Source organism: Equus przewalskii, chromosome 20, assembly GCF_037783145.1.
Source record: "Equus przewalskii isolate Varuska chromosome 20, EquPr2, whole genome shotgun sequence".
Lineage (NCBI taxonomy): Eukaryota > Metazoa > Chordata > Mammalia > Perissodactyla > Equidae > Equus > Equus przewalskii.
In genome coordinates, this window is record NC_091850.1 from 2,529,204 (window position 1) to 2,557,193 (window position 27,990).

Genomic DNA, 27,990 nt, shown 5'->3' on the forward strand with positions numbered 1-27,990 from the left:
AAACCCTCCAACCCCACCCCCGACTCCTGTCCCCCTGCTCCAGCCACCTCGGCCTCCTTGCTGTTCCTCCAACACCTACACCTGTGCCCACCTACCCACCGCCTCTGGGCCTTTGCACTTGCAGTGCCCTTGGCCAGGAACACCCTTCCTCGTCTGCTTCATCCAGCAAAATCCTTCAGTGCCCATTGAAACGTCACTTCTTTGAAGGGCTCTCCTCCACTGTCCGGCCAGGTCAAGCCCTCTCCCTCCCCGTTATCTGCTCCTTATATGTGCCCTGGATCACACCCGACATGACCGGGAAGAAAGATGGCTCAGTTTCTCTTTCTGCCCGCTGTTTTCCCTCTGTATCTCTAATGCTTTGCGATCCGACCCAGTCAGAGACCCGTGTGGTCCAGTCTCGAAGCCATGATGGCACCAAGGAGCATATGGTCCACCAACGACATAATGATTTCATTCCACCCAAGTTCTGCGTTTGCCAAATCCCCTCGAGGAAGGAGGGCAGGCAGCATGACCCATGGGCCACCACTCATCTCCTTTCTAATCATTTAGTCAGTCAACAAACAGCATTCCTTGTCTTACATACTTCCTCCACTCTCAGGGACTGAGACTCTCTTCCCTGGCTGGCCCCAGCGATGCCACAGGAATCACAGTGGGGGCTCCTCCCTCTAGTCCTGTTTGCTAGTTTGCACATGGCTGATCGCTTGTAGGGCTGGCCCTGGCCCTCACAGAGAGCAGCAGCGGTGGGGCGGCAGCAGGTGCTATTCGGCTGTAAAGGACTCCAAGCTCTGTCCGCGGGCAAATACCCTGACGTCCACCCTAGCACATTGCGGGGCCTCGGGAGCGAGGGGAACCCAGGACGACGCCCCCCCGTGTCCTCAGGTGCCACGTGAATTGCCCAGGGCTGCACGGGGTGGACCTGGCGGTCATGAGACTCCTCCCACGCTGGCTCTGACATTTGGGGTCCAGCTCAGACGCTGCCCCTGGTCACCGTGCCCTCAAGGCAGCCGCCAGGGCCCTCCTGCGCGGTCGGCGCCCCCCTCCAGGCTTTAGCTGAGCTGTTTCCTCTGCCTGAACCCCCCCTGCTCCGCCAGCTGCCACACTAATCCTTCAAGGGCCACCCCCCGGCACATGCCTCCCGGAAGCCTTCCTGCCCCTCCCCACCGCTTAATGGAGGAAATGTATTCTTTGGGGAACAAACATTTTGGAAGAAGACCGATGACAAAAATCACCAAGCCACTCGTCGGTACCCAGTTGCTTCACCATAAACACCAGTCTTTACAATGATTTACCAGGTGGGTGACAGCAGGCAAGTGACTTGCCCTCTCTGTGCTTTGATTCCCCATCTGTCAAATGGGTCCACTAACCTTCCCACCCAGAGGATGAAGTGAGATGATGAAGGGAAGGGGCTGGACCAGCGCCGGACACCCAGTTAGCTCGAGTCCTGTTACCTGTGCTGTTGGCCTAACAGGCACTACGTGGCCTCTCCAGGCCCCACTCAAAGCGCTTTACAAATCCCCACCCGGTTTAGTGCCGTGTTTGTCACTGTTCTGTTTAGAAACCAGGACTGGGGAGGTCCAGGCAGTGAGGATGGGTGGCAGGTGCAAGTTTCAGCCTCACGGGCTCAGGGACCAGCACGCTGCACGGGGCAGGGCCGTGGCTCACGCCAGCCAGGGGCCCCCCTCCCGGGCAGGTCTAGGGACAGCCCACTTTCAGAGGAGCGGTGACAGTGGCTGGACCGAGCGGGGCAGCTCCCCAGTCACGGAGCCCATGCCTGTGGTCAGGAATCAGGGGCAGGGCCACCAGGAGGGCTGCACAGGACCGCCCTGGGACCGCCGGCCAGCCTCGCTGGCTGTCTTTCTTCCCACACCCCAGCCCCCACTGACACTAATCTCCACCCCCCCCGCCCCCATTGGAGAGGACACAGGGACCAGTGGCTCTTAAAGGGAATGCAAGGCGCCCCCGTACTTCAGGGGAACCTCTCAGGGGCCTCCAGACTCCCCTCTTTCTTCAGCCAAAGCGGACTCCCTTGTGTCAAGCTCATGGCGTCCTCATGCAAGATTTGGGTAAAGACAGGGCCCTGTTTCTACAAGAAGCGTAGACGCTGCCTTCCGAGCCCCACTTCCCTCCACTCCCTCTCTCTCACTCCAGGAGCCAGAGCAGAACACGGGCACACACACGCGCGCACACGCACACACGCGCATCCCTCGCCCTGTGGTGGCTACCTGAGGGCCCGCGGCTCAGAGAACTCCTCGTAACTGTGCATGGAGTCACTGTAGGATTCCCGGGACCCCAGGGGCGGTGGGCGGACAGAATACTGGTGGACCGAGGCATTGGGCTGGGATGTCGTGTAATAGGGTGGCGGGATGCTGTTGCTTGTCTCGCTGCGGTAGTCACTGTCCCGATCATCCACAGCACTGTCAGGGTCATCATCTGGAAGAGAGAGGAGGTGAGGGGAGACAATGAGGAGGGAAGAGAGAGAGAGAGAACACAATGAAGGCCAATGCAGTCTCTCAGACTTAGGGGGTCTTCACTGGCTGCTAACCCAAGAAGAGGAATCTTTACCAGAATGAATGAAGGATCTTGGGTCATGTTAAGAGAGGTGTAGGCTTTAGAATAGGGGAGGTGATAATCCGGCTTTGCCTCATGTGGATCATATTAGATCTAGAGTCTGGAGTCCAGGGTAGGTCCTACAATGTGAGGTGGACAGGGACAAATTGGAGGGTGTCCTTCAGCTCAACTGTGACAACAGACTTTGCTAAATTTCAGGCTCTCTGAAAACAAAATGAGTTTTTCCATCAGGCAGTGAACTTCCCATAACAGAAGTCAGGCAAACACTCTGGGGGAAGCTGGAGGGAGATCAGGAGGACAAGTTGGAGTATAAACACCCTTTGGCCCTCAGAGATTTCTTACGTCCAAGGATGGAGATCCCGGAACTGAACTCAAAGTGCAGGAATGAAGAAGGGGCTGTGACAAGGGGCCATCTCCCTCACAAAGGATTAGATTCTAAGGCTGACGAGGCCACCACACACCCAGAATCTATTGCTAAATGGAATGGAGTCGGCTTGCCGAATTCCAAACGTTTACTAAGAATTAGAAGATGTTTTAGCTTGGTTTGGTTTCCTTAGTAAATAGAAAACAGGTTTCCCTTCTTAATAAAAAGAGAACAGCGTTGAAGGATGCTAATGTGGTGGGACGGGAGAGACGCCCTTTATCTAGAAAGCAACACTTGGGCTGCAAACAAAACTAAACAAAATTAACTGCTGGTTGGGCGGCCCCTGGTGTGCCCGGCCCCTGGTGTGCCCGGCCGCGGGCTGAACTTGCTGTGATTTTAAACCTCAAGGGGGTGGCTTATACCTTTTTATGCCTTTAAAGTATGTTTGCTCATTTCTCTGGTGTTTGCATATTCTTTTTGCTCTACTGTTTTAACCTTCTCCTTTTTCAGCTAATAGAGTCTGTTTCTATCTATTCAAAAAATAAGTCCAAAGTTTTCTAATGTGGTAAACTGTTAAAAATTAATTTCACACTTCACGTAGAAAGCTATTTGATGCATTTCTTCAGTCATCTTGCCTTCAGGACAATGTTCGACTCACTCCAACCTGCAGCGCCGGCCCCGCCAGGCGCCCTGGCTTCCCGCCGCCTCCTCGTTTGACTTGGGCCACTGTGACCACAAGCTTTGCCGGCCCCTGCCCCGCACGACGGCAGTCTGACACCCTGGGCGCCAAGACGCTGACGTCACGGGCAGATGCTAATTTCCACGACTCAGATTTGTGGCAACGGCTGACACTGCGGTGCTGTGAAGGCCTGAAGCGCCGGCTCTGACACCTGGGCCGTCCCCCACAAAACTCGCGACTATTGGTCAATGTCACCAAACTGCGTCTCTGACCGACTCGTTTTCCACGCGGCGGTCTTTTTATCGTCTTTAGCCAAATCGGCCTTCTTTCTACCAAACTGCCCTCAACTGGGCTACGATGTCGCCAACCAAATCGCACGGGGCTGTGTGTGCCTTCACCAAATTCATGATTTTCTGACACATTGTCTGTTTTGGGGACAAACTGCTTTCTATTGGATTCTTTTTGCTTTTTTCCAGACTCTACTTGTTATCAGATAATTTTTGACCAAACTGCTGCTCCCGGCGAAGTCGTTCTCAGCCATTGTCATGTTGACAGAATGGTCTGCTTTGGACCCACTCGTCTTTGCTCTTCTTGACCCAATTATCAGCTTTTGCCAAATTGGTTTTAACCAAAAGTCTCTTTGTTTCTGACCGTATTGTTTGTTTGTGGCAAACTGGGTGTCAGCGAGTCTTCTTGTCTGCCGAACACCTATTCGGGCCCAAGCGGTTTCTGTCTGACTTGTTTTTGACAAACGGTTTGGGGTCAATGCATGTATTTGTCAGCAGTTTCCCCGGTCCTGGAGGGAGGGCAGCGGGAGCTGGTCCATCGAGCGGGTGGGCAGGAGGAGCCCCAGCTGGTGGAGGAGGGGAGGGGAGGGGCTGATTCCTGCTCAGACCAGAGGACTGGATTTCTCCAGAAGGGGCAGGACGTCCGGGAAAGGGAGCTATTCCTTAGAGAGAAAAAGGGGCATCCAACATGGGGGCCGGCTTGTCCCCGTCCCCTGGGGGCAGATTGGAGGAAGGGGCATGTGTGAGGGGGCCTGAGGTCTCAGGAATGACGTCTGCCTGGGGTCCCTCCCCAGCTGCTCTGAGACCCTCGCCCTATCACCTCTGAGTGACACTGGGGCCCGTTTCCAGGGGGAGGAGGAAGGTGGGAAGACAAAAGAGGACGGAGCCCTAGGAGAGCTGATGAGGTTACACATGGGGGGGCGGGTCACCAGCCCGGCGGAGGAGGCTGGGCTGTCTCAGTGCCCACTCCTCCCAGCTGACCCCCCCCAGTGGCGGTACCCACCCCCCACCAGACAGAGCGGAACCCCCAGGACGGATGTGAGTGGTTGGGGGCAGGAAGGCACGACAGGGGTCCTGCCAGTCCTCTGGGCAGCATGTGCCAGCCGCAGGCTCCCTGCTCCCCTGCACGGCGGGGCAGGGCCTCAGGGTCACCACGGCACCCACTTCCCCGTGGCCTCCCAGAACATCGGTGGGTACTTACTCTGCTGCTCACCCCAGCCAAAATAATTCCAGTTGCCTAAAAAGAGAAGGGGCAGAGACAATAAAAGAGAGCAGGCAGTGGGGGGGGACCCTAGGGGGCTTCCCCATCCCCCTCATTCTCCCCAGCTCCTCCTCCCACCCCACGACCCCAATCCCCTCGTGCCCAGAGCATGTTCTCGGGGCGTCACTGTACTGCTGACATTTGTCATGTCTGCCTTCGCCACCTTGGGAGGAAGGCAAAATGGCCCTGTTGTTTTGCATGAGGCCACAGGCCCAGCCAGGAAGTAACAATGGGACATTTAGGTGCAGGGTTTTCCAGTTCTGAAGTGTGGGGTCAGCATTACCCACGCCTTCCCTCCCCCACCCATGGATAAGGAAAGAAACACTGAACCGGAAATTCTAAATTTTGAAACCCCTGTTGGGTGGGGTTTTATCATTCTGTTCATTTTACAGGTGAGGAAACAGGGCTCAGAGAGGTGGAGTGAGCAGCCTAAAGTCACACAGCCTCTGAGCATCAGAGAACCACATCTTCGCCTCTCATTCCCAGCACTGGCATCTTGGAAAAACACCGTGGACTAGAAGCCCGACGCCTCTGACCCTTGGCTGCCTCTTCCTTGAAAGGGGGATGAAGAAATCTCCCCAGAGGACTCGGGGTAAATGCTGGCTGGCAGGTCTCCACTCCTGAATCGGAGCAGCCCACCCTGAGCCCACCGACCAGGGTCCTCCGCCTTCCACTCCTGCCCCACCTGCCTGGCCCTGACCCACTGCAGCCCTGCAACGGCCCCATTCCCTGTGGAGGGCTCGTGACTCCTGCTGGGGAGCGACGGCCCCTTGCCTGGCGGGGCAGCCGGGGGCTGCCTCAGTGTCACATCGCAAGTTGGTGCAGGAACTGAGTCCCCGACTGCGGCCCCCAGCCCGCACCCAGGCTCCATCATCACCGTCCTGGGCATGTGGCAGGAGGGCAGCGGGCACAGGGGAGGCTGCGAGAGGAGGAAAGGAGGAGGGGGCAGCAGCTGGGAGAGGAGAAAGAGCTGAAGGGCTGGGGTGGGGCGACATGTCCTGAGCGGGGGTCCGGCCCTGAGCTGTGTGACCTGCCACGTCCTCCCCACTCTGGGGGACTCGAGGGCGCTTTTAAGAGAGACGCCTCCCCGGCCTGTGAAGACCTGGCCTGGGTGCGTCTGGGCATCCACAGGGCCAAGGAGAAGTGCTCTGGGAAACTGCAGGCTGGGTGGGGGGGTGGCAGGCGGAGGAACATGGTCACCATCGCCATTACTAGAGGTGGTGCAGTGGGGAGAGAAACCAGCTCGGAGTCCCTCAGACCTGCGTGCAAATCCTGGCTCTGCCTCCTGCCCAGGGTGTGGCCTTGGGCAAGCCGCTTCTCCTCTTGGGCCTCAGTTTCTTCATCTACGAAAGCGGGTGGACTGAACAGCCTTTGTCCATCGCGCGGGCGCCTGTGGCCCGGGAGCCGGTGGCACTGCCTGCCAGTGTCATCCGCGCCATCGGCCTCTGGGCTGCTTGGTGGTCTGTGTCGGCCCCAGGAAAGTGTGTCTCCTGCAGGCCCTCTTACAGGAGCTGAGGACTCTGTGAAGTGTTTTCCCAGCCTCCAGACGGCCCGGGCCCCTGAGAGCAGGGGCTGTCAGCCGCCCCATTCCAAAGAGTGGGGCTCTAAGCATCCGAGAGGGCCCCCGCATGCCTGGGGCCACACGGCACGGCAGGACTCAACCCCAAGTCCCCCATCTCTTCTTCTTTCCACTACACCGTGAGCAGATGCTGTGCACTCGTGGGCCCCATGTGCCTGGAGGGCAGTGACCCGTGGGACAGGACAGGCATGGTGTCGGGGAAGGGAGCAGGTCAGCCGATGCCCAGGGCAGGATTGAGCGGTACTTACAGCACTGGTTGCTGGGCACGGGGAGAGGCTTGTCTTGTTCATCTTGGAACGAATACTGAGGAGGAGGGAGGGAGGGAGGCTCCTCTCAGGGGAGGCCAGACGCCAGGGGACCAGCACGGTCCTCTGCTCTGCCCACTCCTGAGTCCCTCCTCCTCCCCAATCCCCTCCCTCTGGAAGACAAGGATGCAGGCGTCTCCAGAGAAAGAGGAAGACAGAGGGAGACACAGACATGCAAACAGTGAGAAGCAGAGACAGAAAAAGGAAAAAGAGGCACAGATGAGGGAAAGAAGCGGAGAGGAGAGAGGGAGCTGAGGGCAGGGGGCTGAAGGGAGAAGACGATGGCAGGTGAGGTCGGCCAGCAGTCATCATCGTGTGGGTGCTGCCCCCAGAGCCGCCTCGGCTAGCCTGCTGTTTCCTCCCGGCCCCCTGCAGACAGCCTGCTGGGCCACACGGGGCCTTTGCACTGTGTCAGTCCAACCCGAGAAGAAGGGGGAGGCAGCCAAAAGCAGAGGTGAGGGGCTCGAGCTGCTGGGGGAGGAGAGCTCTCCCAAAGGTCTGAAGGTGTGACTTGAGGAGTGGAGGGGAGTGAGACCTGCCCAGGCCCTGCCTCCCCTGGAGGGGATTTTGGCAAACGCAGGACTTGAGTCGACTGAAATCATTACATCGTTGATGGACTGTCTGTTCCTTGGTGACATCGTGGTTTGAGACTGGACCACATGGGTTGCTGATGTAGTCAGGTTACAAAGAGTTAGAGACACAGACAGAAGGGAACACAGGCAGAGAGAAAAGCAGAGCAGAGGACACGGGGAGACACGGAGAGACAGACACAGGAGCAAAGTCCCCCACGCCCACCTCGTCCTGGTCCCGCAGGGCGTTCAGCTGCTCCAGCTTCTTGGCCCAATAGCGCGCCTCCTCCTCAGGAATGTCTGGAAGCACAGCCCCGGCTGGGAGCCTGCCCTCTGCCTCCACCCAGTGCATCCCGCAGGCCCACAGGCTGGGCGCCGTGGTGGGGGACAGGGCAGGACCAGGGGCGCCCCAACTGCCCCCACTCCAGAGCCACCTTGGGGACGGCAGAGGACGGGCAAGTGCATGCATCCTGGCGTCCCAAGGCCGGGGAGCCATGAGTTCTCAGAAGGCTGACGTGGAGAGAAGCGAGCTGCTTCCGGGAAGGAAGGGAGGCCTCCTGTGTCTCCGCCTCTGTTGTCTCTACAGGGCTCTCTCGGCTTCTCTGCCTGTCTCTGTCTCTCTGTCTCTCCTCCTGTCCCCAGCTCACCCCCGCAGCCTAAGACCTCACCGAGGACCAGCCAGGACAGCTCAGACCTGAGCCCTGCCTGCCGAGCGGCATCTGCTGCCCGTTGGCACCGCAGGAGCCGGGTGTGCTCTGCATATGGCAGGCGCGTGTCTGCTGACTAGCTGCCTCCTGGAAACTCCTCTGGGGAGAGGACACCTCATCCTGGGCAGGGAGCGTCATCTGGACCCACTCAAGCCTAGCCACTCTCCTGGGACTTGGAGGGCGTCCTGCGCCCCCCCTTACCTAAGGGGAGCTCGAAGCGGGTGTCAAGGAGGATGCGGTGGAAGGTGGGGTCCTTGGTGCCGCAGATCTCACTGTCCGCCATGATGACCTGAGAGTCCAGCGTCAGCCACTCTCCAGGGCCCTCCTGGGGTGAGTGTGGGGTGGGGTGACAGGGGCAGGTCCTAGGTGAGGCGAGCTGGACCAGGGATCGGCTGCATGCCAGCCAGCAGGCCCCCTACTCTCACACGAGTGCCTCCCTCACCCCATCTCACCCCCACCCCAAGAGCAAGGGTCACGTCCCCACTTTACAGATGAGGAAACTGAGACTCAGAGGGAAGGCCCCAGTCCAGGGCGACGTGGTGGGTCCAGGGAACTCAGAGGCAGGGACCCAGAGAAAGGGTCCCGCGGGATCAGGCAGGGGCGGTCACAGCCTTACACAGCCACTCTCATCCCTGATGAGCTGTTAAGTGGCCCTAGCTTCAGCTAAAACCCTGATGCTCTCACTACCCAGGGAGGAAACCCCCCAAGTGAATGGACCAGTCCCCCTTGATTCAGGGATATGAGCCCTTGAGCAGATGGGGCTCACTCTGAACCTCAGTTTCTTCATCTCTCAGATGAGAATGATGTTCTGCAGCATCTGCTTTCTGCGGCCCCAGAGAGAGGCCGGCAGGGGTGAGGGTAGTAGTCCAGGGTCCCCTGCATGGGTCACTGCTGCCCCGGGTGACTCAGCCTCCCTCCCACTTGGAGGAGCCACTAAGGAACTTCTGGGTCATCCTCAAGGCCTCCTTTTGGATTCACTTGCCTGGACTATTGCCCCCATTTCCTCCCTCTCCATTCATTCATTCATTCATTCAAGGATAAATCCTCTCTGCCTGGTCCCTGCTGGGCAATGTCAGGACCTCCAAGACCCTGAGACAGAGCCTGACACAGACACCCCCAGCCCCGAGGGGTCAGGGCATGGCCAGAGGGAGGGAGAGGGGCTGAGGAAGCCAGTGGGAGGTGAGGAAGGGCTTCCTGGAGGAAGGAGGGGAGGGCAGGGGAACCTGGCTTAGAGGGTGATGAAAGGGACACCTGTAGCCCAGAGGACAGCACATGCGAAGGGTCAGAGGTCATCTTTGGGGCCTGTAAGGGATGGAGGTTGAGGGTGGGTGCGGGTGGGGATAAGGCTGGCAATGTGGGCAGGTGCCATCAAGAAGGCCTCCCAAGGGAGATGGGCAGGGAGGGCAGGAAAGGGCCCTGGGGTAGTCAGACCCTGCTGGAATCAGCACGGAGCGGGTGGGACTGAGGGACAGGAGGCCAGGGAGGAGGTCGAGGTTACTATCTGGGACCCTCGGGGCGGGGCAGCCTTCTGCCCACACACAGTGCTAACTGCCCACAACCTCCCTTCCCTTCTCTTTCATAGGAATACATTTTTAGCTGGGCCCAGGGCTGTGCAGCTTAAGACTACATTTCCCAGATTCCCTTGCAGCTAGCTGGGGCCACATGACTAAGTTCTGGCCAATGGGATGTGAATGACGTACCATGAGCAGCTTCCAGGTTGGGCCCTTAACTGGGAGGGTGAAACCCCTCCCTTGCCACCTTTCCCTCCCCTGATGGGAATGCAGATGTAGTGGTGATCCCCAGCAACCATCCTGGGCCATGAGGTGAATGCCACAAGGAGAGAAAGGCAAAGCAACAAGATGGAAGGTGTGTAGACTCTGGTGACTCTGGAGCCGCCACCACAGCCCCAGATATCTACCCAAACATTGTCAGGGGATGGAGATAAGTGTCTATCTTGTTTAGGGCACTGGCCTCCGGGCCCCTCCAAGGCACTCCTCCCCAGTCTGCAGTCCACCACTCACTTCATTGGACTGGCGGATGGTCCGTAAGGGGATCCACACGGTGCCCACCATCGTGTCCCAGATGAGACCCTTGTTCCACACTTCCACCGTCAGTCCCAAATCTAGGCGGTTGATCTCGCTGTGGAGAGAGGGGACGGGCACGAAGGGGCAGCAGTGAGGGAAGGAAGACTCAGGAAATCGGTTCACTCACATGAGGACACACGGCCAACGGGAATCAAACCCAGGGCTGGCTGAGTCCCAGACTGGAAATACAGAGGCTCTTGTTTCACAAAGGGGAAACTGAGGCCAGAGGACTAAGTTACATGCTTAGGCATCACAGCAGAGGCAGGATTCCAAGCTGGGAGGGAAGAAGGGAGACAGATATCACACATCTCCCGCACCCCGACTCTCCTGGCCCTTCCTCGAGCCCTCAGACCCGAGAATGCTGGCTGAGCAAGGCGGCGCCCGCAGCTGCCATGGCCCCCTGTGATGGCAGGACAAGGGCACTTGCATGTCACCCCTCTCCAATCACGTGGGGACACCCCTGAGCATGGGAACGATCTCACCTCTAAGCACTGTCCCTGCGGCCCCACCCAGAAATATGCAGATTTGGGGGAAAACCTCGGTGAATGTCCAATTCACTGAATTCACCAATTTACCAAAGATTTACCTTAAGGACTGTTCTCCCTGAATATATCTGTTGACTGCGACCTGGTCATTCAGGAACTGGCTCTCAGGGAATTGGGGACCACCCGACGCCTCCCCCTTCACGTCTCCCCTGGAGTCAGAGGGCCGCACCTTCCATCCTTGCCCCGATGCCCCTCTGCTCCAGGACCCCAACTCTGGGCCCTCTCATGGCCTCCACCACTGGCAGTGCCCAGCCACGCTCTGCATAGGGGCTGAGGGCTGGCTGGGTCCAAACCCCAGCTCTGCCAGATGCAGGCTGTGTGGCAGTGAGCAGTGGCTGTGCCTCTCTGGCTGCGTCCTCATCTGTAAGATGAGGGTTACGATAGCTCCCTCCTGCTGGGGCTACGGGCAAAATCAGTTTAATCTTGGCCTCAGAAGAGGGTGTGGCGCGTGCTGGTGACCGTCAGCAGAGCAGGTGGGACAGAGCATGAGGCCCGGGGTGGCTCCAGGTTGAAGGGAGGGTCCAGGTCATGAATTCATTGAGTAATTAGGCAAATATTTATTGAGCACCGACTGTGTGCCAGGCCGCGTGCTTGGCATGGAGGTCACAGTGGGGACAGAGACCAACTGGGCCCTACCCTCCTGAAGCTCACAGTCTGGGGGGCAGGAGCCAGAAATGTGTCAAAAAATCACACAAGTGACTAAAATAACAGTTGGTGGCAAGGTCTGAAATTACTCTTCAATTGCAGTTTGCAGGGGCTGGTCAGGGAGAGCTCTCCTGAGGAGGTGACACAGCTGAGACCCGAAGGACAAAAACAAGCCAGCTGGACAATCTTCCTCAGCAAAAAGAGGAGGATTGGTGGCAGATGTTAGCTCAGGGCTAATCTTCCTCAAAAAAAAAAAAGTAGAAAAAAAGTCAGCTGGGAGGGGTAAGGAGGGAGAGAGAGGAACAAGTACAAAGGCCCTGGGGCAGGAATCAGCTGGACCTGTGGGAGGACTGGTGCAGACAGGGTGTGGCTGGGGCAGGTGAACTGGGGAGATGGAGGGAGATGCTGGCGGGAAGTCACAGGCTGGGCCTGGGGAGGGGTGGCTGCGGGAGGAGTGTGGGTTTTGTTCTGGGGCTGACAAGCCATGAGCCATGGGCAAGTTTGGAGAGTGACAGGACGTGATTTGCAGTTTTAAAAATATCCCCCTGGCTGCCTGAAGGAGGACAGATTGTGGGAGGCAGGTGGGAGCAGGAGGCCAGGGCGGAGGCTGGCGGGCAGCAGGGGCTTGGCTGGTGGCCTTGAGATAAAGGGAAGTGGCTGGACTCGAGAAGTGCTTTGGAGGCAAAGCTAATGGCTGGACATGGGGCCAAGGGAGGAGGGAGGGGAGTCCCAGACGACACTGGGTGTTGGGCTGTGCTCTGTGGACCAGCAGGGGTGGGGCTGTGCCGGCGGTCACTGCAGACTCACAACATGAAGTCTTGCTCCCAGCTGGGCTGGCTGCCCCGCACGGCGATGGTCGTGCTCTTGACATTCTGCACCTTCAGCGTCACATACGTGTTGAATTTCTCTGCGGTGGTGAGAGCAGAGGTCAGCACAGGAGCTCAGGGACCCCCGTGCACCTTCCCGAGCTCTGGACAACCCACTAGGATCCCCCAGGGACCGCCCCAGGCCCAACATACGGTGCTGCGTCTGTGCCTCCCCCAGGCCAGCCCCCAGCGCACACCCCACCCCCGCCCCAGAGCACAAGGGAGGGGCCTGGGCGCCAGGGGTCTGGAACTTGGGGTGCCTGATCCTGCTGCTTAAAAATGACCATGTCCAGTGGCCTTAGTTTTCAACTGGGAAGAGCGAGGCCCCAGACAGGGGAACAAAATTGGGTATAAGAACCTCTCTTCATCTCCCTGAGCCTCAGCTTTCCCACCTACAGCCTCATCTAAGGGTCTCCACCTTGTCCCTCAGGGTCCCAGGAAGGGCCACTGGCTCAGGGTGAGCCCACCTCCGCTGGACCCCAGGCCGAGTCTGACACGCTCTGCGATGTCAGCAGGTGTAGAGCCACTTCTCTGGCTCAGGCCCCCTCCCCCGTCTCTCCAAGAGATGGACAGACAGACAGCACAGGACAGGGCAGGAATAGAGACCACTTACCTTGGGCACCATCAAACTTGGCTTTTTTGACTGTGGAGAGAGACAGGGACAGGGAAGGGAGACAGGGGGCGGGGGGAGAGAGGCAGGGAGGAGAAAGACAGAGACACAGAGAGATGCACCGAAAAAGAGACATAATGGGAGAGACAGAGAGGAGAGAGACACAGAAAGAAAGAGGCAGAGAGAAGAGAGGCAAAGACAGAGAGCAAAAGAGATAGATAGAGACCAAACGGGAAAAAAAGCAAGAGAAAGACAAGAAAATCAGACACAGAGACACAGAGACAAGGAGAGGAAGGAGGAAGGAGGCAGGGGTGAGAGGGAGAGAGAGGAGCATCAGAGCGCAGGCAGACGTAGAGGCAGGAGGGAATTTGGACCCTGGGAGCAGTCCCTGCCCCTCCCCCTTCTCCACCATACACCCCTCCAGGCTCCCCCACCCACCCCCAGCTGTGCCTTTACTCGAAGCTGACCGAGATTCAAAAGAAGGAGCTGGGCAGGTGGCAGGAGAGGCCTCTCACAGGAAGGCCTCTGGGATTGCACAGAGGGAGGAGGGGAGTTGGGGAGGAGGAGAGGAAAGCAGAGAAGAGAACTGTCCTTCTCCCTTGTCAAGCCAGTGAGAATTCTCGAACTGTCCAGCTCATTCTGTCCTAATAAATGCTCCCAGAGTTGGGGTCCAATATTTAAAGGAGACTGGGTGACGTGGAACAGAACAACCCACAGAGCTGGCTCCACAACACACCTAGAGACATCCCAGAACCGGCCAGGGGTGGTTAGAGCTTGTCCAGCCCGGGCGCCTGTGAGAAGGGCAACTGGAACATATGCCAGGGCCCCGTGCGGTCCAGGCTCTTCAGATTTGACAGGACCCCACAGTCCCAAGTGAGTCAAAGAAATTCCCCTCCGGCTCTTCCCACAGGACATTCAACCTTCACTGTCAACGCCCCTGGCACCCGGCAGCTGCCCGCAACGTCTGTCTCCACCATTCTCTCTCCGCCTCCCAAAACCTGCTCCCCACACAACTCTCTCTCCTGCTCTCTGAATTTCTTTCCCTCTTTCCTTTTCAAAAGAATATTTACATTTGCAAAGGCAATAAACGCACATTTTACAAAACCCAAAGCAGCCAAAAGATGATACCATGCATGAGAAGAGGCTCTTTCCACCCCGGAGCCCAGTCTCCCCCACCCCCCACGGCCCGCTCCCCCGGACCCTGCAGAGCGCGCCTTGGCAGGCCTGTGCACGGTGCACGGTTTTATTTCCTACACAAATGGAAGCATCCTGAACCCTCCGTAGAACATTTGTTTCTCAGTACGTCTCACACAGTGTGTGCCAGTAAATTTAAGGATAAATTCCGAGGAACAGAATTGTATTTCTGTTCTTTCTTCTCTTTTGAGAGTCAAGTTTAGCCTTTTTCTGGGCAAATGCTGTGGCCTCCCATCTCATTAGGTATCCCTGTCTCCATCACTCGAGACTTCCTGTCTTGCAAATTGCCTGAATGGAGCTGATGAAGAGAATTCCCATCATGGGCAGGGGAGTGGAGTGACTCTAAACACTTGTCAGTAAACACTGTTTGTTCCCAGCACAGACAGGTGGTGTGTGGGTGTGTGTGTGTTTGGGGGGTTGATGCCCAGAAGCACTGAGTGAGCTCCCCACAGTTGCAGAGCGGGAGATGGAACAAGCACCTTCTGATGCCAACACTAACCTCCCCACAAAAAAGACCCGGGCTTTAAATGTGAGTTGATTGAGCATCGCACCCATCACACCTGGGTTTGGATTTGGGAAGTAGATCGCAGATGGACCCCTTGGCTGGGCACTGGGGAGGTGAGCACGCGTTCAACATGGAGTCAGGTGGAGCTGGGTTCAGCTTACTGTGCCGTGTGACCCTGGGCCAGTGAACCCCCCTCTCTGGGCTTCCATCTCTGTTTTACTCCATGTCTGTCTCTTCTCTCTCCCCATTTTTCTTGATCTGGCCTTTTCTCTCTCTCCCCCTCCTTCTGTTTCTTTCCCCTACACCCAAAATCTGTCACCATGTGCTATCTTCTTCACCTTCCCACTCCAGGTACATGACTACCTGTGCAAAAGCCCCTCTCTTGATGGATGCTCGGCCCCCATCCCACTGGCCTCTTCTCATACCCTCAGCCCCACCCAGTGCACAGGGAGCTCACCCGCCGGCCCCTCACCCCTGGGGCTGAGGGAGACTCAGAGCACTTAGGACTGTGCCCAGCAGGAGCTCCAGGCCTCCCTCCTGGGGAGAGACACAGACAGTAGCCGAAAGGCACACACACAGAGGGACCAACGTGGGGAGAAAGGAAAGCAGGGAGGAAGAGGGGCGTGGATAACAAGACATGAAAGTCAAAGACACAGAGACAGAGGAGAGAGACACATAGATTCCAGTAGGGAGGCCAGGCAGGGGTGATGCCGTGGAGAGGAGAGGCAGAATGGAGAGAGAACAGTTAGGGGACAAGCCCGGGGAGTGGGGAGGGAGTGCCAGGCCCAGGGGGGATCCGAGGAGTGGGCCCCACCCTGCAGCTCCTGCTTTGTGCCCCCTTTTACAGACAAGGGACAGGGCTCAGAGGGGAGGCCAGTTGACCAAGGTCTGTTCTCCATCCTCTCCTCTGGGGGGAGGATCTCTCCCTGTCTCCCTCCTACCGTTCTTTCTCTCTTCCTCTGTCATTGTCTTTCTGCTTCTCCTCCTCTCCTTCTCCCTCTGTCTCTGCCTCTCTGGTCCCCACTCCCTCGGTCTACCCCCTTTCCTTCTCTCCAAGCCTCTGTGGGACAGAAGGTAATGGGCTCAGTTGGGGCCGACCAGCAGTGGGAGATCGCTGGAGGGCAGCAGCTCTGACAGCTGAGGCCAGGCTCAGGCCCCCAGGCCCCTTCAGGGAGCCCAGGGTGAGGACAACAAGGCATGTTCATTATCAGGGCCTCAGAGGGAGGAGGGCTCGGAGGGGAGTGGGGAATCAGGGAAAGGGGCTCAGAGTGGGGAGGAAGTCTCAAGGGTAGGGGGCTCATCGTGGGGTATGGGCATGGGAGAGGAGGGGTGAGGCTAAGAGAAGGGGGCTCTGAGAGCGGAGGAGGCTGCAGGGGCGGGGGGGGGGGCAGAGGGGGACTCAAGAAGGGAGCCACGCACAGTCAGGAGGGTGGGCTCAGGGGAGGGAAGGGCTTGGAGGAAGGAGGGGGGTCAGAGAGGGGCCAGTGGGAAAGAACTCAGAGAAGGAACATAGTCTCCCCGCCTCTTCCTCGTCAGTAAGTGGAACCCTTGTCATCGTCCCTTCACTGCCTTCGTCATCACATCTCCTCCCCGCCACCTTCCCCTGCTCACGGCGGTTGCAGTATCGGGGTCACCGGGGCGGAAGCGCCACCCCTCCCGGCGAGCTCCTGGTCACACGCACGAGGCTATTTATAACGAGACTATTTATAAAGCGGGCGCGGAGGGCGTGGGCGACGCGACAGCGGGGAGTGGCGGCGGGAGGAGGCGCTCACCGCCGGCTCCTCTGACGGGCTGCAGGAGACGCCGCGTCACGCCCGGTCAGCCGCCTGCACGGCCTCCGCGGTCCCCAGCCCCCACCCGCACCCCCACCCCCGCCCCCCGTCAGCGCTGACTGATTAATGGGGTTGCACAGGCAGATGCAGATGCTGGCAAGGGCAGAACCGGCGGAGGCGGGAGCAGAGACTCAGGCGCTGCCAAGCTCTGGGCCTCAGTTTCTGCATCTGAGCAATGGGGCCAGGTGGGGCTGGCCGGTCTCACTTCCTTCTCCTCCTCCCCTCTTCTTCCTTTCTCTTCCTCCCTCTCCCCCTTCTTCTTCTCATTATTAGTATCTTCTATTATTATACTATCATTACTACAACTTTTATTACCATTAACACGACTAGTATCACGACTATTTTTATTATTTGGTGGGTTTTAAGTGTGCCCCTGGCCTGGCGGCCCTGGATTCTAATTGAGGTTGGCTCCAGTCTGGGAGCACCTGGTCCATGACCTGCCGGGCCTGGGGTGGGGGGCGATGGGGCAGTAGAGGATTCCAGACAACAAGGGAAGCAGTCGGAAAGCCCCCTGCAGGACATGCTTACCGGGTGTCAGAAGACACTAGAAGGGGGAGCGGGGAAGGGAAGCATGGGGAATTCAGACATAGATTCTAGGATGTTTGGTAGTTTCATATGTGATGCCGATGGTGGACATGCGGTCTGTGATAAGGACATTGGCCCCGCTGGCTTTGCATCTGAGAGAGGACTCTCACCATCCATGGACAGAATGAGCCAGACCCCGACTGAAGCCTTTGGTGAAAAAAACAAACACATCAAGAATCTTGACAGGGATTTCTGTCTCTGTTGTTTACCAAGTACTACTTAGAACTAGGCCTAGCTCATAGCAAGTGCTCATTAAACAGTGTTCAATGAAGGAATGACGTCATGTCCTCCTGCAGCCGCCCTGCCCTGAGACGCGGCCCGAGGTGAGGGCACTGTCCATGGTGCTGAACTCGCCGTCTCCCTGCTCTGTCCGCGGTGCTGAACTCGCCATCCCTGCCTGGGTACCTCCAATGAACTTGGCACCTCTTTTGCGCTCCCCCTCCGCCCCTCCTTCCCCGGTGTACTACTGAGCCCTCCTCAGACTTGAGAACGCTGTGAGCTCTCAGGAAATGTCCTACACCCACGGACCTCCTTCCAGAAAGCTTTTAGTCCCCATTAATAAAAACATCATCATTGATTTTTCCTGTCTTCGGCTCACAGTTATTGAACTTTTCCACAGAACAGGCATTGTGCCAACAGCTCTGTGTGCCTCACCTCACTGGAGTGTTCCAGTAAACCTAGGCAGTGAGCGCTATTAGTATGCCCATTCTACAGATGGGCACATCGAGGAATGAAGAGAGTATGGGACTTGCCCGGAAGTGGTGGAATTAGGGGTTCAAATCCAGATCTGCTGGACTCAGGATGTCCCGGTTGGCACCTCACAGAAGAACTCCACTGTATGCGGGAGGAAAGTGGGATCTATGCTATGGAAGCAGCTAAGATTGCAGCCCTGAAATGAATCATAGCCAACCCTGGAGGGCATCCTACGAGGATGGTGAGAGCAAAGACCTGGATGTACAGCCCACTGACTGGGCGGTATCAGAGTGGGGCAGTCAGGGCAGGGGAACAGCCACGATGAATGGAAAGATCATGACATGTTTGTTTACTGAGTGGATAAAGGAAGGTGATCCTACGACAGATTCTCATCCCCTGGAAGGGACTTTGGTGTCTCCCAGGTCCTGGAGGCTGAGAGGTGGTTGAACTTTCACTCCCCCTCCCCACTCCCAGTAGGTTGTGGAGTCAGACTGCTACATCTCTGGCTCTGCAGCACTAGGAAAGTTGTTGAACCTCTCTGAGCCTCAGTTTTTCCATTTGTAAAATGGGTTGCTGTGAGAATTAAAGAGAGCAATGAGCATAAAAGTTCTCAACACTGCCTGTAGAATGATAGATAAATGGGGCTTATTGTTGATATTATTATTAGTTGTGAGAGAAACTCACCCTCACAAGCATTCGCTAAGTTGTATGCAATATTCATGTATCAAATATTTATGGGACCTTTAAAACATTGAGTGACCTGGCAAAATGCTGTGAGGCACATAGAAAGGTCTAGAACTGAATCCGCACCACCGCGATTTTGCACATACTGTTCTCTCTACCTGGACAAGCATCTCCCTTCTGCTTAGCTCCCCCTCACTTTCTGAGACTCAGACAAGTAGGGGTGAGGACAGGGCTGGCTTCCCAGAGAAGGAGAGCCTGCAAGCCCCCCTCCCTGGCTCCCTCAGCCTTTCCCTGTCTCTCTGGCTCTGTCCCCACCAGCATGAGCCCAGGATTGGGGCTGGGTTCCCAGAGATAAGAACAGAACCTGGCACATAGTTGATGCTCAATGAATACTTACTGAGTAAATATATGATTGAATTCATGAAGGAACCAGGTGGTGCTTGGCATGTGCAGCCTCAGAACTCTGCCAAGACCTAGCAAGTGGATAGGGGGAGCAATGGGACTCCACAGAGATGAAGAAATGAGAGGGGGAAGAGAGAAGGCCTGTACAGGGTGGTCTCCTATGTCTTGGTGCAGGCCATGCCTGCAAGAGCTTGCATTTGTGTGTGCTTGCATGTGTATTTGTCCCTCTTACCAGGGCAGGCAGGGGTGTGTGCATGGGTGTGTGCGTGGGTGTGTGCATGGGTGTGTGCATGGGTGTGTGTGTACATGTGTGGAGGGACATGTGCTCATGAGTAGCATCTGAGTGCAAGGAGGCTCTGCATATGTGTGCTGGGGAGTGGGCTGTGACTGTAGGTGGCAAATGCTGGCATGTGTGAGCTTAGGTACGTGTGGGCTTGCAGGTGATGTGTTAAGTAGAAACACATATTGGGATGTGTGTGTGTGCGTGTGTGTTTTGCAGTTGTACAGCATGTGTATTTGTTTACTTGCATACATGTACACACTCATGTGAAACTATATCCATAACATGTGGCTGTATGCAACATCATTCGCCCGTTACTAGCCCCTGTTAGGGGCTACTTTGAATGTCCAGGCAAGTGTTACCAAGTGCATACACACGGCTTGGCATGCACTTATGTGTACACATGTCTATTTATTGGGATTTGGAGTCCTAACAGGCATATATGGGAACATGCCTGCAAGTTAGGGCATGAGCAGATCTTTATGTGACACGGATATTGTGAACACACATCAAACACATGTGGTTACATCTGTGTGTGTGCACGTGCAGACAGGCACGCTTGTATGGCAGGAGCCATGTCTGTGGCAGCAGACTGTGTCCTGTATACATGTATGTGTGTGCGTTCCCACAGGCATGGGAAAGTGCACATGTGTCCATGTGTGTGCAGTCACAGGCACCTAGTCTTCATAGACCTCGGTGGATCCTAAGCATTTCTGTCCACAGAGGGTGAGTCTGGGTATGAACGTGCCAGCCCACATGTGTGCAGGGACAGGCAAATGTGGGTGGGCCCCCAGTTGGGGCAGCAGGTATTTCTTCAACCCCAAGGATGAGCTCAGATCCATGGAAAGCCCTCCCAGCCTAGCTCCACTGCTGCTCTGCCCCCTGTCCCCTCCAGTTCTCCACTCTGGGCATCATCCCCATCCCTCCCAGCACTTCCCCCTCAGCCTCTCCCAGCACTGTACCTCTCCCCCTCACCCTCAGCTTCGCCCCTCCCAGCGACCCCTCCACTCTGCTGGGGACTCCCTGCCTGTAAGTTCCACAGAATCATCCAAAACAATTCTTCCCCTAGGCCTTTTTCTGGAAGCCTCACCCTTCTTCCTGCCCTCCCTTCACACCACCCCCCCCAGCCCAGCCTCCTGATGCGTCAGAGTTAAGGGTGAGATTCCCCCCCTCCCCACCACTGGGCAAACCTTCCAGAGGAACCCAACTCAGAGGGTGTGAAGCAGAGTGAGGCGGGGTGGGGTGGAGCTGTCAGCCAGGAACACCCCCGCTGGCCCCCTCTTCCATGCCCCCGCCCAGGGTGCTGGGCAGCGTAGAGGAGAGGGAGAAGCCAAGAGGGGGCTTGGACGTTCACCTCCCCCTCCCCTTAGGCCTAGTCTGTTGGGGTAGCATGGGAGGCCCCTCCACCTCCCCTAACTCCAGAGGCCAGGGACTGAATGAATTGACTTTTGATTTTTCCGGCCCTTCTCCCCACCCGTGGGGAATGAGCTCAGGGAAAGGAGGCCCCTATCCCTTTAAGAACACCCGCGTCCACGCCGGCCCAGCCCGGCGCGATCCGCCCAGGGGAAGCCGCGGCGGCGGGGAGCCGGCGGGCGGGGCTGGGTTTGTGAATGGAGCGGCAGAGGGGGAGGGGAAGGAGGGGGAGGGGCGGCGGGGGCGGTGCCCCGCTGTTGGGCCTGCCCACCCGGGTCCAGGCTGAGGCCGGGGTTCAGCTTTCTCTCACACACACACTCATACGCACCCACACACCCACAGTACGCTGCCCGTTGGCTAAGGTGTCCGGAAGCCTGAAATCTCAGCCTTGGCCGACACACCTGTTCCCCCACCCCAGCCTTCTTGGAGGGAGCAGGAGTGCGAGGGGCGGACCTCAGTCCTTAAAACCCAAGGCTGAGATGATTACAAGCCTTGAATATCTTTTCGCCACCACCCCTGCCGCCCAAGGCCTCCCGGCGCCCGCGTTCTCGGCAGGAGTGCCCGGGACGCCCGGGTCCTGGTGCACTGGCTTCTCACCCATCCCCGCCTCAGAGGTTGGGGAGGAATGGTCATGCCCCTCCAGAGTCTCTCTCCCTCCTCCAACCCCAACGCAGAGCGTGGGCCTGGGCGTGGGCCTCGGTGCAGATGGCGTTCTGGCCCCAAAATAGCTCCACCCCACCTCTTCCTCCCTCCCTTCAGCGCAAAGTGGGTGAGGTGAGGATGGCCCGGGAGAGTGCAGGGGGGCACTGCACGGCCAAGGGGTCGGCTCCCCGCGGAGAAGGCCGGAATCGCGTTCTGGAGCGCTGGAGGGGGAGGGGAGGGGGAGGCCCACAGGCGGGTCCCCCGGTCCCCACTGGGGAAGTCAAAGAGTTAACAGGAGGTTCGCCCCCAAACCCCCAGTCGCAGCCCGCTCAGGACGTAGGGAGGGTCTCCTCAGCCCCTTCGCAGTCATCTCCACGCCCAGGGCTGGGGGATTCCCAGAGCTCGCGCTGTGCAGATGGCCAGGCCCCCTTACCCAAATCTGACACGCTCGGGGTTTGGAGACCCCTCCGCCTGCACTCCTCCTTGAATTCTACGCCCAGTCCGCGTCCGAGGGGACCCGCAGCCCAGCCACAGCACAGGACTCCTTCCAAGTACCTTGTAGGATTCATTCGAACTACCCAGCCCAGCCGCTTCCACACGGACCCCCTAATAATTCGGTCTACACATATGTCCCAGTCTAGATCGTTTCCAGATAGAGCCCCAAATGCCTCCTGGCGTGCACATGGGCCTCCGCGTTCTGCCATGTCCACACGACCCCCAGCACCGGCCACCGGGACCCCCTGAAAGCCCAGCTGCGTCTACACGGATCACCCCCTCAGGCGCCCTGACGCGTCTACAAGGTCTACCTCCTCAAATGTCCAGCCGCGTGTGCTCGGGTCACCCCCTCAGGAGCCCAGCCGCATACACACGGACCCCGAGCCCAGTCAGGATCCACACGGGTTCCCCGCCCCGCAACCTCGCCTCCTACCTCCAACGCAAAGTAGAGACATGTCTCCGGAGTCGCCGGCGGGCCGGCTTTGTCGGGTCGGGCTCAGTGGGCACTGGGCTGGGTCGTGGCCGGAGCTGCAGCCCGCGCTCTGCTCACGCCGGGGCCCGGCCTCCGCCGCCGGCCATCTTGGTTCAGCACCGGGGGTGCGGACAGCTCCTGACGCGGCGCTGACGCGCGGCGGGTGGGCGGAGCCCGGGACGCCTGATGGGGCGGGGGCGCCGCAGGCTGGGGGGGCTTTAAAGGGCCGGAGCCGGGCGGGGGCTCCCTGCCCCCAGAGCTCCCCGACTGCGGGGACGGAGAGCAGCCTCTACGCAGGTTCCCTTACGGTTCTGCGTGTTCTCGTCTCTCCTTGAGTCTCTCTGTGGGTCCTCCGGCTCTCCAGTCCTTTGCTGTCTCTCTGCTCTCCCTGAGTAGCTCTGTTCCTCCGTCTCTACGTCTGCATCTGTCTCTTTGCCTCTGTTTCTCTGTGTCTTTCTCTCCCTGGGTGTCTCTGTTCCTTTGACTCTTTGTCTCCCCATATCTCGGTCACGTGTCTCCCTCTGAGCCTCTCTCTGCCCAGTCTCTCTGTGTCTCTGCCACGTCCTGTCTAGGTCGCTCTCTGTGTCTCTGTTTCACTCTCTTCAAGCCACTCAGCCTGTGGATCTTTGCACACACTCAGACTGGATCCCGTCCTTCACTCCCTTGTGTAACTGGCAAACTCCTATTCACTCATCAATGCCCAGTTTGAACATTCTCTGCTCCAGGAAGCGTTCCCTGACTCTCTCATACTGAGCCTTTGCTCTACCGTCTGGACTCCCCCAGCCCCCAAACTCTTCCTCTGGTCTGGCCCTGACCCCCCACATCTCCGCTCCCCAGCATTCCCCACGTATCCAGCTGGGCAGTTCCATGTGGCACAGAGCCCTGCAAACCTGTTGACTGTGTATCTCCAGTGCCTAGAACAGCGCCAGAGGCTGAGCCCCACAGAGCCCCCTGGGCGCAGCACACAGGAAGGAGTTCATAAAACGGGGAGTGCACATGGAGTAGTTGCAAGTGAGGCCTGTGTTCAGAACCCAACTCTGTTGCTAGGCACCTGCATGCCTTTGGGCAAGTCATGTGACCACTGTGCCTCCGTTCCCCTCTGTGAAGAGTGAGGAAGATAAAAGGACTTGCCTCACAGAGTTGCAGAGATATTATGTAAGTTGACACCTGAAATCCCTTGGAATCGTAATGCATGTTAGCCATCACTGTAACTCTCAGTGCTTTTTAAATGTTTCTTACATACCCATTAGCTATGTGCAAAGAATAAGGAGCAGCAACCACAGGCTCGAGGAAAGAGCACAGCCATCACAGAGGAAGACCCACGGGCTTCTCCCCTATTTCTTAGTCTCTCCCCTCAGAAAGAAGAACTATCCCAGATTTTGTTTTTTATTCCCTTAATTTTCCTTACAGTTTTACCACATATTATTTGTCAGCAAACAATACATGGTTTAGTTTTGCATATTTTTGAACTTTATGTAACTAAAATAAAATGTTCGCATTCTTTACTAACCTGTTTTGTTTGCTGAACAGGATCCTGCTGATACTCATCTGAGTTTCTGTGGGTGGCTGTAATGCAAGCATTTTTCACTGCCATATAGTATTCCTCTGGATGCGTACACCATTGATTATTTATCTATTCTCCAGTTGGTGGACCTTAAGATTGTTTACACTTGGAGTTTATTACAAACAAAGCTTTTATGACCATTCTCAGAAATGTAGGCAGGCGCACACAGGTCAGGACAGCTGGATCATAGGACAGCCACACGCTCAGCTGCACAAGACAACATCAAATTGTTTTTCCATGTGGCTCCAGCAATTTACATTGTACCAGCCTCACGTAAGAACTCAGTTGTTCCACGTCCTTGCCAACGCTTTGGATTGTCCAGGTGTCCACGTTTTTTGACTTGTGCTGAGGTGAAGGGGGTGAAGTGGTGCCTCATTTTGGTTTTGATTTGCCCTCTGATTCTTCATGAGGTGGAACTTGTTATGCGATTATTGATTTCTTCTTAGGGTGAAATGCCTGTTCAAGTCTTTTATTCATTTTTTTAAATTTGACTGTCTTTTCCTCTTGATTTGTACTTCTTTGTCCATATTAGATATGAATCCTTTGTTGGTTTCATGTGTTGTAAAAATCTCCAATTTTGTGGCTTGTTTTCATTCTATTTATGGTGTCCTTTTGTTAACGGAGGCTTTTTTTTTTATATATAACCTTTTTATTTTGGGAAAGTTTTAGACATACAGAAAAGTTGCAGAGGTGCTGAGCTGTAAAAGGAACAGAGCATTCCTGTATGCTCTCACCCAGCTTCCCTAATGATAGCATCTTACATGTGGTCACATGTCCGTAGGAAAACATGAACACTGACACATTATTAGTGAAATTGCAGACTTTACATTTCACTAGTTTTTCCACTAATGTTCTCTTTCTAGTCCAGAATCTAATTCAGGATCCTACATTGCATTTAGTCATCTCATCTCCTTGGTTTCCTCTTATCTGTGAGTAAAGTCTTTCCTTATTTTTCGTGACCTTGACACTTTTGAAGAGTACTGGTCAGGTATTTTGTAGAAAGTCCCTTGATTTTGGTTTATTTAATGTTTTCTCATTGCTAGACTGGGGTTATAGAGTTTGGGGGAGAAGATCACAGAGATGGGGTTCCCTCCTTGTCACATCATACCAGAGGTCCTGATGCCCACATGACATCACAGAGATGTTAACTTTGATCACCTGGCTAAGGTGCTGTCTGCCAAGTTTTTTGTTTTGTTTTGTTTTTGTTTTTTGCAGGGGAAGATTCATCCTAAGCTAATATCACTAACATCTGTTGCCAATCTTCCTCCTTTTTCTTACTTTTCCCTCGCAGAGCCCCAGTACATAGTTGTGTATTCTAGTTGGCTACTGACAGATGAGTGGTGTGGTTCCGAGACCGGGAACTGGACCTGGGCTGCTGAAGCGGAGCACGCCGAACTTAACTGCTAGGGCTGGCTCTGTCTGCCAAGTTTATCCACTGTCAATTATTATTTTTCTCTTTCCCTACTGTGTTCTTTGTAAGCAAATCACTAAGTCCAACCCGCCTTCAAGGGCAGGGAATTATGCTCCACCTCCTGTGGAGGGAGGGTCTAGGAAGCTCTTAATTTTAAATTCATTTTCTTTCTTTTCTTTTTCTTTTTCTTTTTTTCTTTTTTTTTTGCTGAGGAAGATTTGCCCTAAGCTAACATCTGTTGCCAATCTTCCTCTCTTTGTATGTGAGCTGCCACCACAGCATGGCCGCCAATGAGTGGTGTAGGTCCGTGCCCAGGAACCAAACCCCGGCCACTGAAGCAAGTGGAGCATGCCAAACTTAATCACTAAGCCACAAGGGCTGGCCCTAAATTCCTTTTTTTTTTTTTTTTTTTACTGCCATAAAATACACATAACAAAGTGTACCATTTTAACCATTTAAAAAGGACAATTCAGTGGCATTTAGTACATTTGCAAGTTGTGCAACCACTACCGCTATCTAGTTCCAGAACATTCCCATCGCTCCAAAAGGAGAGCTGGTACCTGTTAGCAGTCATCCCCATCCCTCCTCCTCCAGCCCTTGGCCACAACTAATCTGCTTTCTGTCTCTATGGATTTAATTTTAAATTCTTCACCTTGACTAATCTTTTCCTTTACAGTATGCACACTGTCTTTTTTTAAAATTGACATATAATTGACACACATTATATGAGTTTCAGGTGTACAACATATGATTTGATATTTGTATATATTGCAAAATGATCACCACATGAGTCTAGGTAACATCTGTCATCACACATAGTTACAGAATTTTTTTTCCTTGTGATGAACACAGACTGTGTCTTGTGTAAGGAATTCCTTCCTGTCTCAGCATCATAAAGATATTCTCACAGCATCTGCTACAGTTTTAGAATTTTGTCATTTACAATCAAATCTTGGCCTCTCTTGGAACTCACTTGGGAGTGTGGAGTGAGATACGGTCCAATTGCATATTTTTCCGTGTGGACAATCAATTGTCCCAATACCCTTTAATGAAATTGTTACAAAGCAAGTTTTTGTGCACGTATGGACTTAACGGTGGGCACACGCCAACCAGAATGTACACAGTGCTGCAGGACGTCTGCCCCTCCTGGGGGTCTGTTCTGGCTCCCTCTCCTGCCCCAGGGCTATTTGTCCCTGTTCCGAAGCGTTATTCAATCCTTGATTTGTGCATTACGCCAGTCACCCATCTTGTTCTCTTTCTTCAGGAACATCTGCGTTATTCTTCGCCTTTTTCTCAGCTTGTTGGGTTCCATGGAGAAACCTGGTTGGGACTTTGATTGGAATTTCGTTGAATTTATAAACCAAACAGGGAGAATCAGCACTTTTTGTGACATTGACTCTTCCAAAGTGTGACTACAATGAATCTTTCCATTTATTTATCTTTCAATAAAGTTTACAACATTCTCCATAAAAATGTGGCACATCTTTCTTTTTTAGATTTGTTTCTAGATGCTTTGTATATTTGATGCTACACATAAATGGCCTTTTTTAAGATTCCATTTTTTTACTTGTTAGTTGTAGGAGCATAGAATGCAATTGGTCCTAACATCTAATGAGCTTTACTCACCCTTTATAAATCCAATAATTATATCTGCAGATTCTTTGGAGTTTTTGTTGTATATAATGACATTATCTGTAAATAAAGATACTTTCATTTCTTCCTTTCCAGTCCTTTGACCTTTCGTTTCTTTTTCCCGTCTTATTGCACAGTCCAGGGCCCCAACACAATCTCAGACACCATAATAACAGGCATCCTTGCCTGTTCCCCATCCTAAAGAGAATATTTCAATTTTCGCCATTAAATATGATATCTGCTGGAGGTTTTTAATAGAAAATCAAGTTGAAGAGGTCTATTTCTATCTCTATTTTGCTGAGATTTTTTTCTTTTATCACACATGGGTGGTGAATTTTAGCAAATGCATTTCCTCATCAATGGGACGCCCATATAACTTTTCATCTTTGATCTGTTCGTGTGAGCTACATTCTCTCGATATGTTTGATATGCATTGATCTCTCCCGTTCTCTGTCTCTCTTACCCACACCTCATCTCTCTTCTTCCACCAAAGCCCTTAATAAATTGATCACTCAGATCCACTTAATTTTTAAGCCCTGGCACCCCATTTCGCTCAGCTCATTCCAAAGTTATTTATTTGAGCCATCTCATCTCTCCATTTAATTATGCTACGCTGCCTCCGTCTTTCTCCTGCCTTCTCTTCTCGGCGGCTCCCTTTTCTCCTGGCTCTCCGCACTATGCATCTACATTCGTGTCTTTTGCAAACTCTCTCAGACTCTGTCTCTCTCTCTCTGTCTTTCCACCTCTCTTCTCTCTTGGCTTCCTATATCTTGCTCTCCCTCCACCATCCTATGAAATCCACAGGGAAAAATCATTGACAGAGAAGTGATGGGAAATGGTACACAACTGAGGAAAACCACACACACACACACACACACACACACACACAGCAAATGCCACACACCCTTCCCAGTCATCTGAGCTCCTAACCATCCCCAGGGACCCTGCTTTTATCAAAACTTGCCCATCCCCCATGCCAAGAGCAGCTATGGAGACATCTGGGCTTTGGGTGACAAAGTGCTCCCTCTATAGCATCAGCTGAGCTCAGCTTTTTAATGGGGAATGAGCAGAAATTCCTCCAGAAGCCTCAACCCAGGGCAACCCTGCTTGGTCTTCA

At 55.0% G+C, this 27,990-nt stretch overlaps 1 protein-coding gene across 4 annotated transcripts in view; it reads right to left on the reverse strand.

The window, feature by feature from the left end:
• Positions 1 to 22,396, reverse strand: part of UNC13A (unc-13 homolog A) — a 61,779-nt gene extending 39,383 nt beyond the window's left edge. For all 4 annotated transcript variants that reach the window (XM_070586543.1, XM_070586544.1, XM_070586542.1 and 1 more), the window contains exons 1-9: positions 22,228 to 22,396; positions 13,073 to 13,102; positions 12,401 to 12,500; positions 10,341 to 10,458; positions 8,521 to 8,644; positions 7,839 to 7,912; positions 6,987 to 7,041; positions 5,100 to 5,135; positions 2,223 to 2,430 (exon numbers count right to left, since the gene is read on the reverse strand). In XM_070586543.1, the coding sequence (XP_070442644.1) occupies positions 2,223 to 2,430; positions 5,100 to 5,135; positions 6,987 to 7,041; positions 7,839 to 7,912; positions 8,521 to 8,644; positions 10,341 to 10,458; positions 12,401 to 12,500; positions 13,073 to 13,102; positions 22,228 to 22,249 (767 nt within the window). In that variant the 5' untranslated portion in view covers positions 22,250 to 22,396. The remainder of the gene's footprint in view (positions 1 to 2,222; positions 2,431 to 5,099; positions 5,136 to 6,986; positions 7,042 to 7,838; positions 7,913 to 8,520; positions 8,645 to 10,340; positions 10,459 to 12,400; positions 12,501 to 13,072; positions 13,103 to 22,227) is intronic.
• Between the last annotated feature and the right edge of the window lie 5,594 nt (positions 22,397 to 27,990).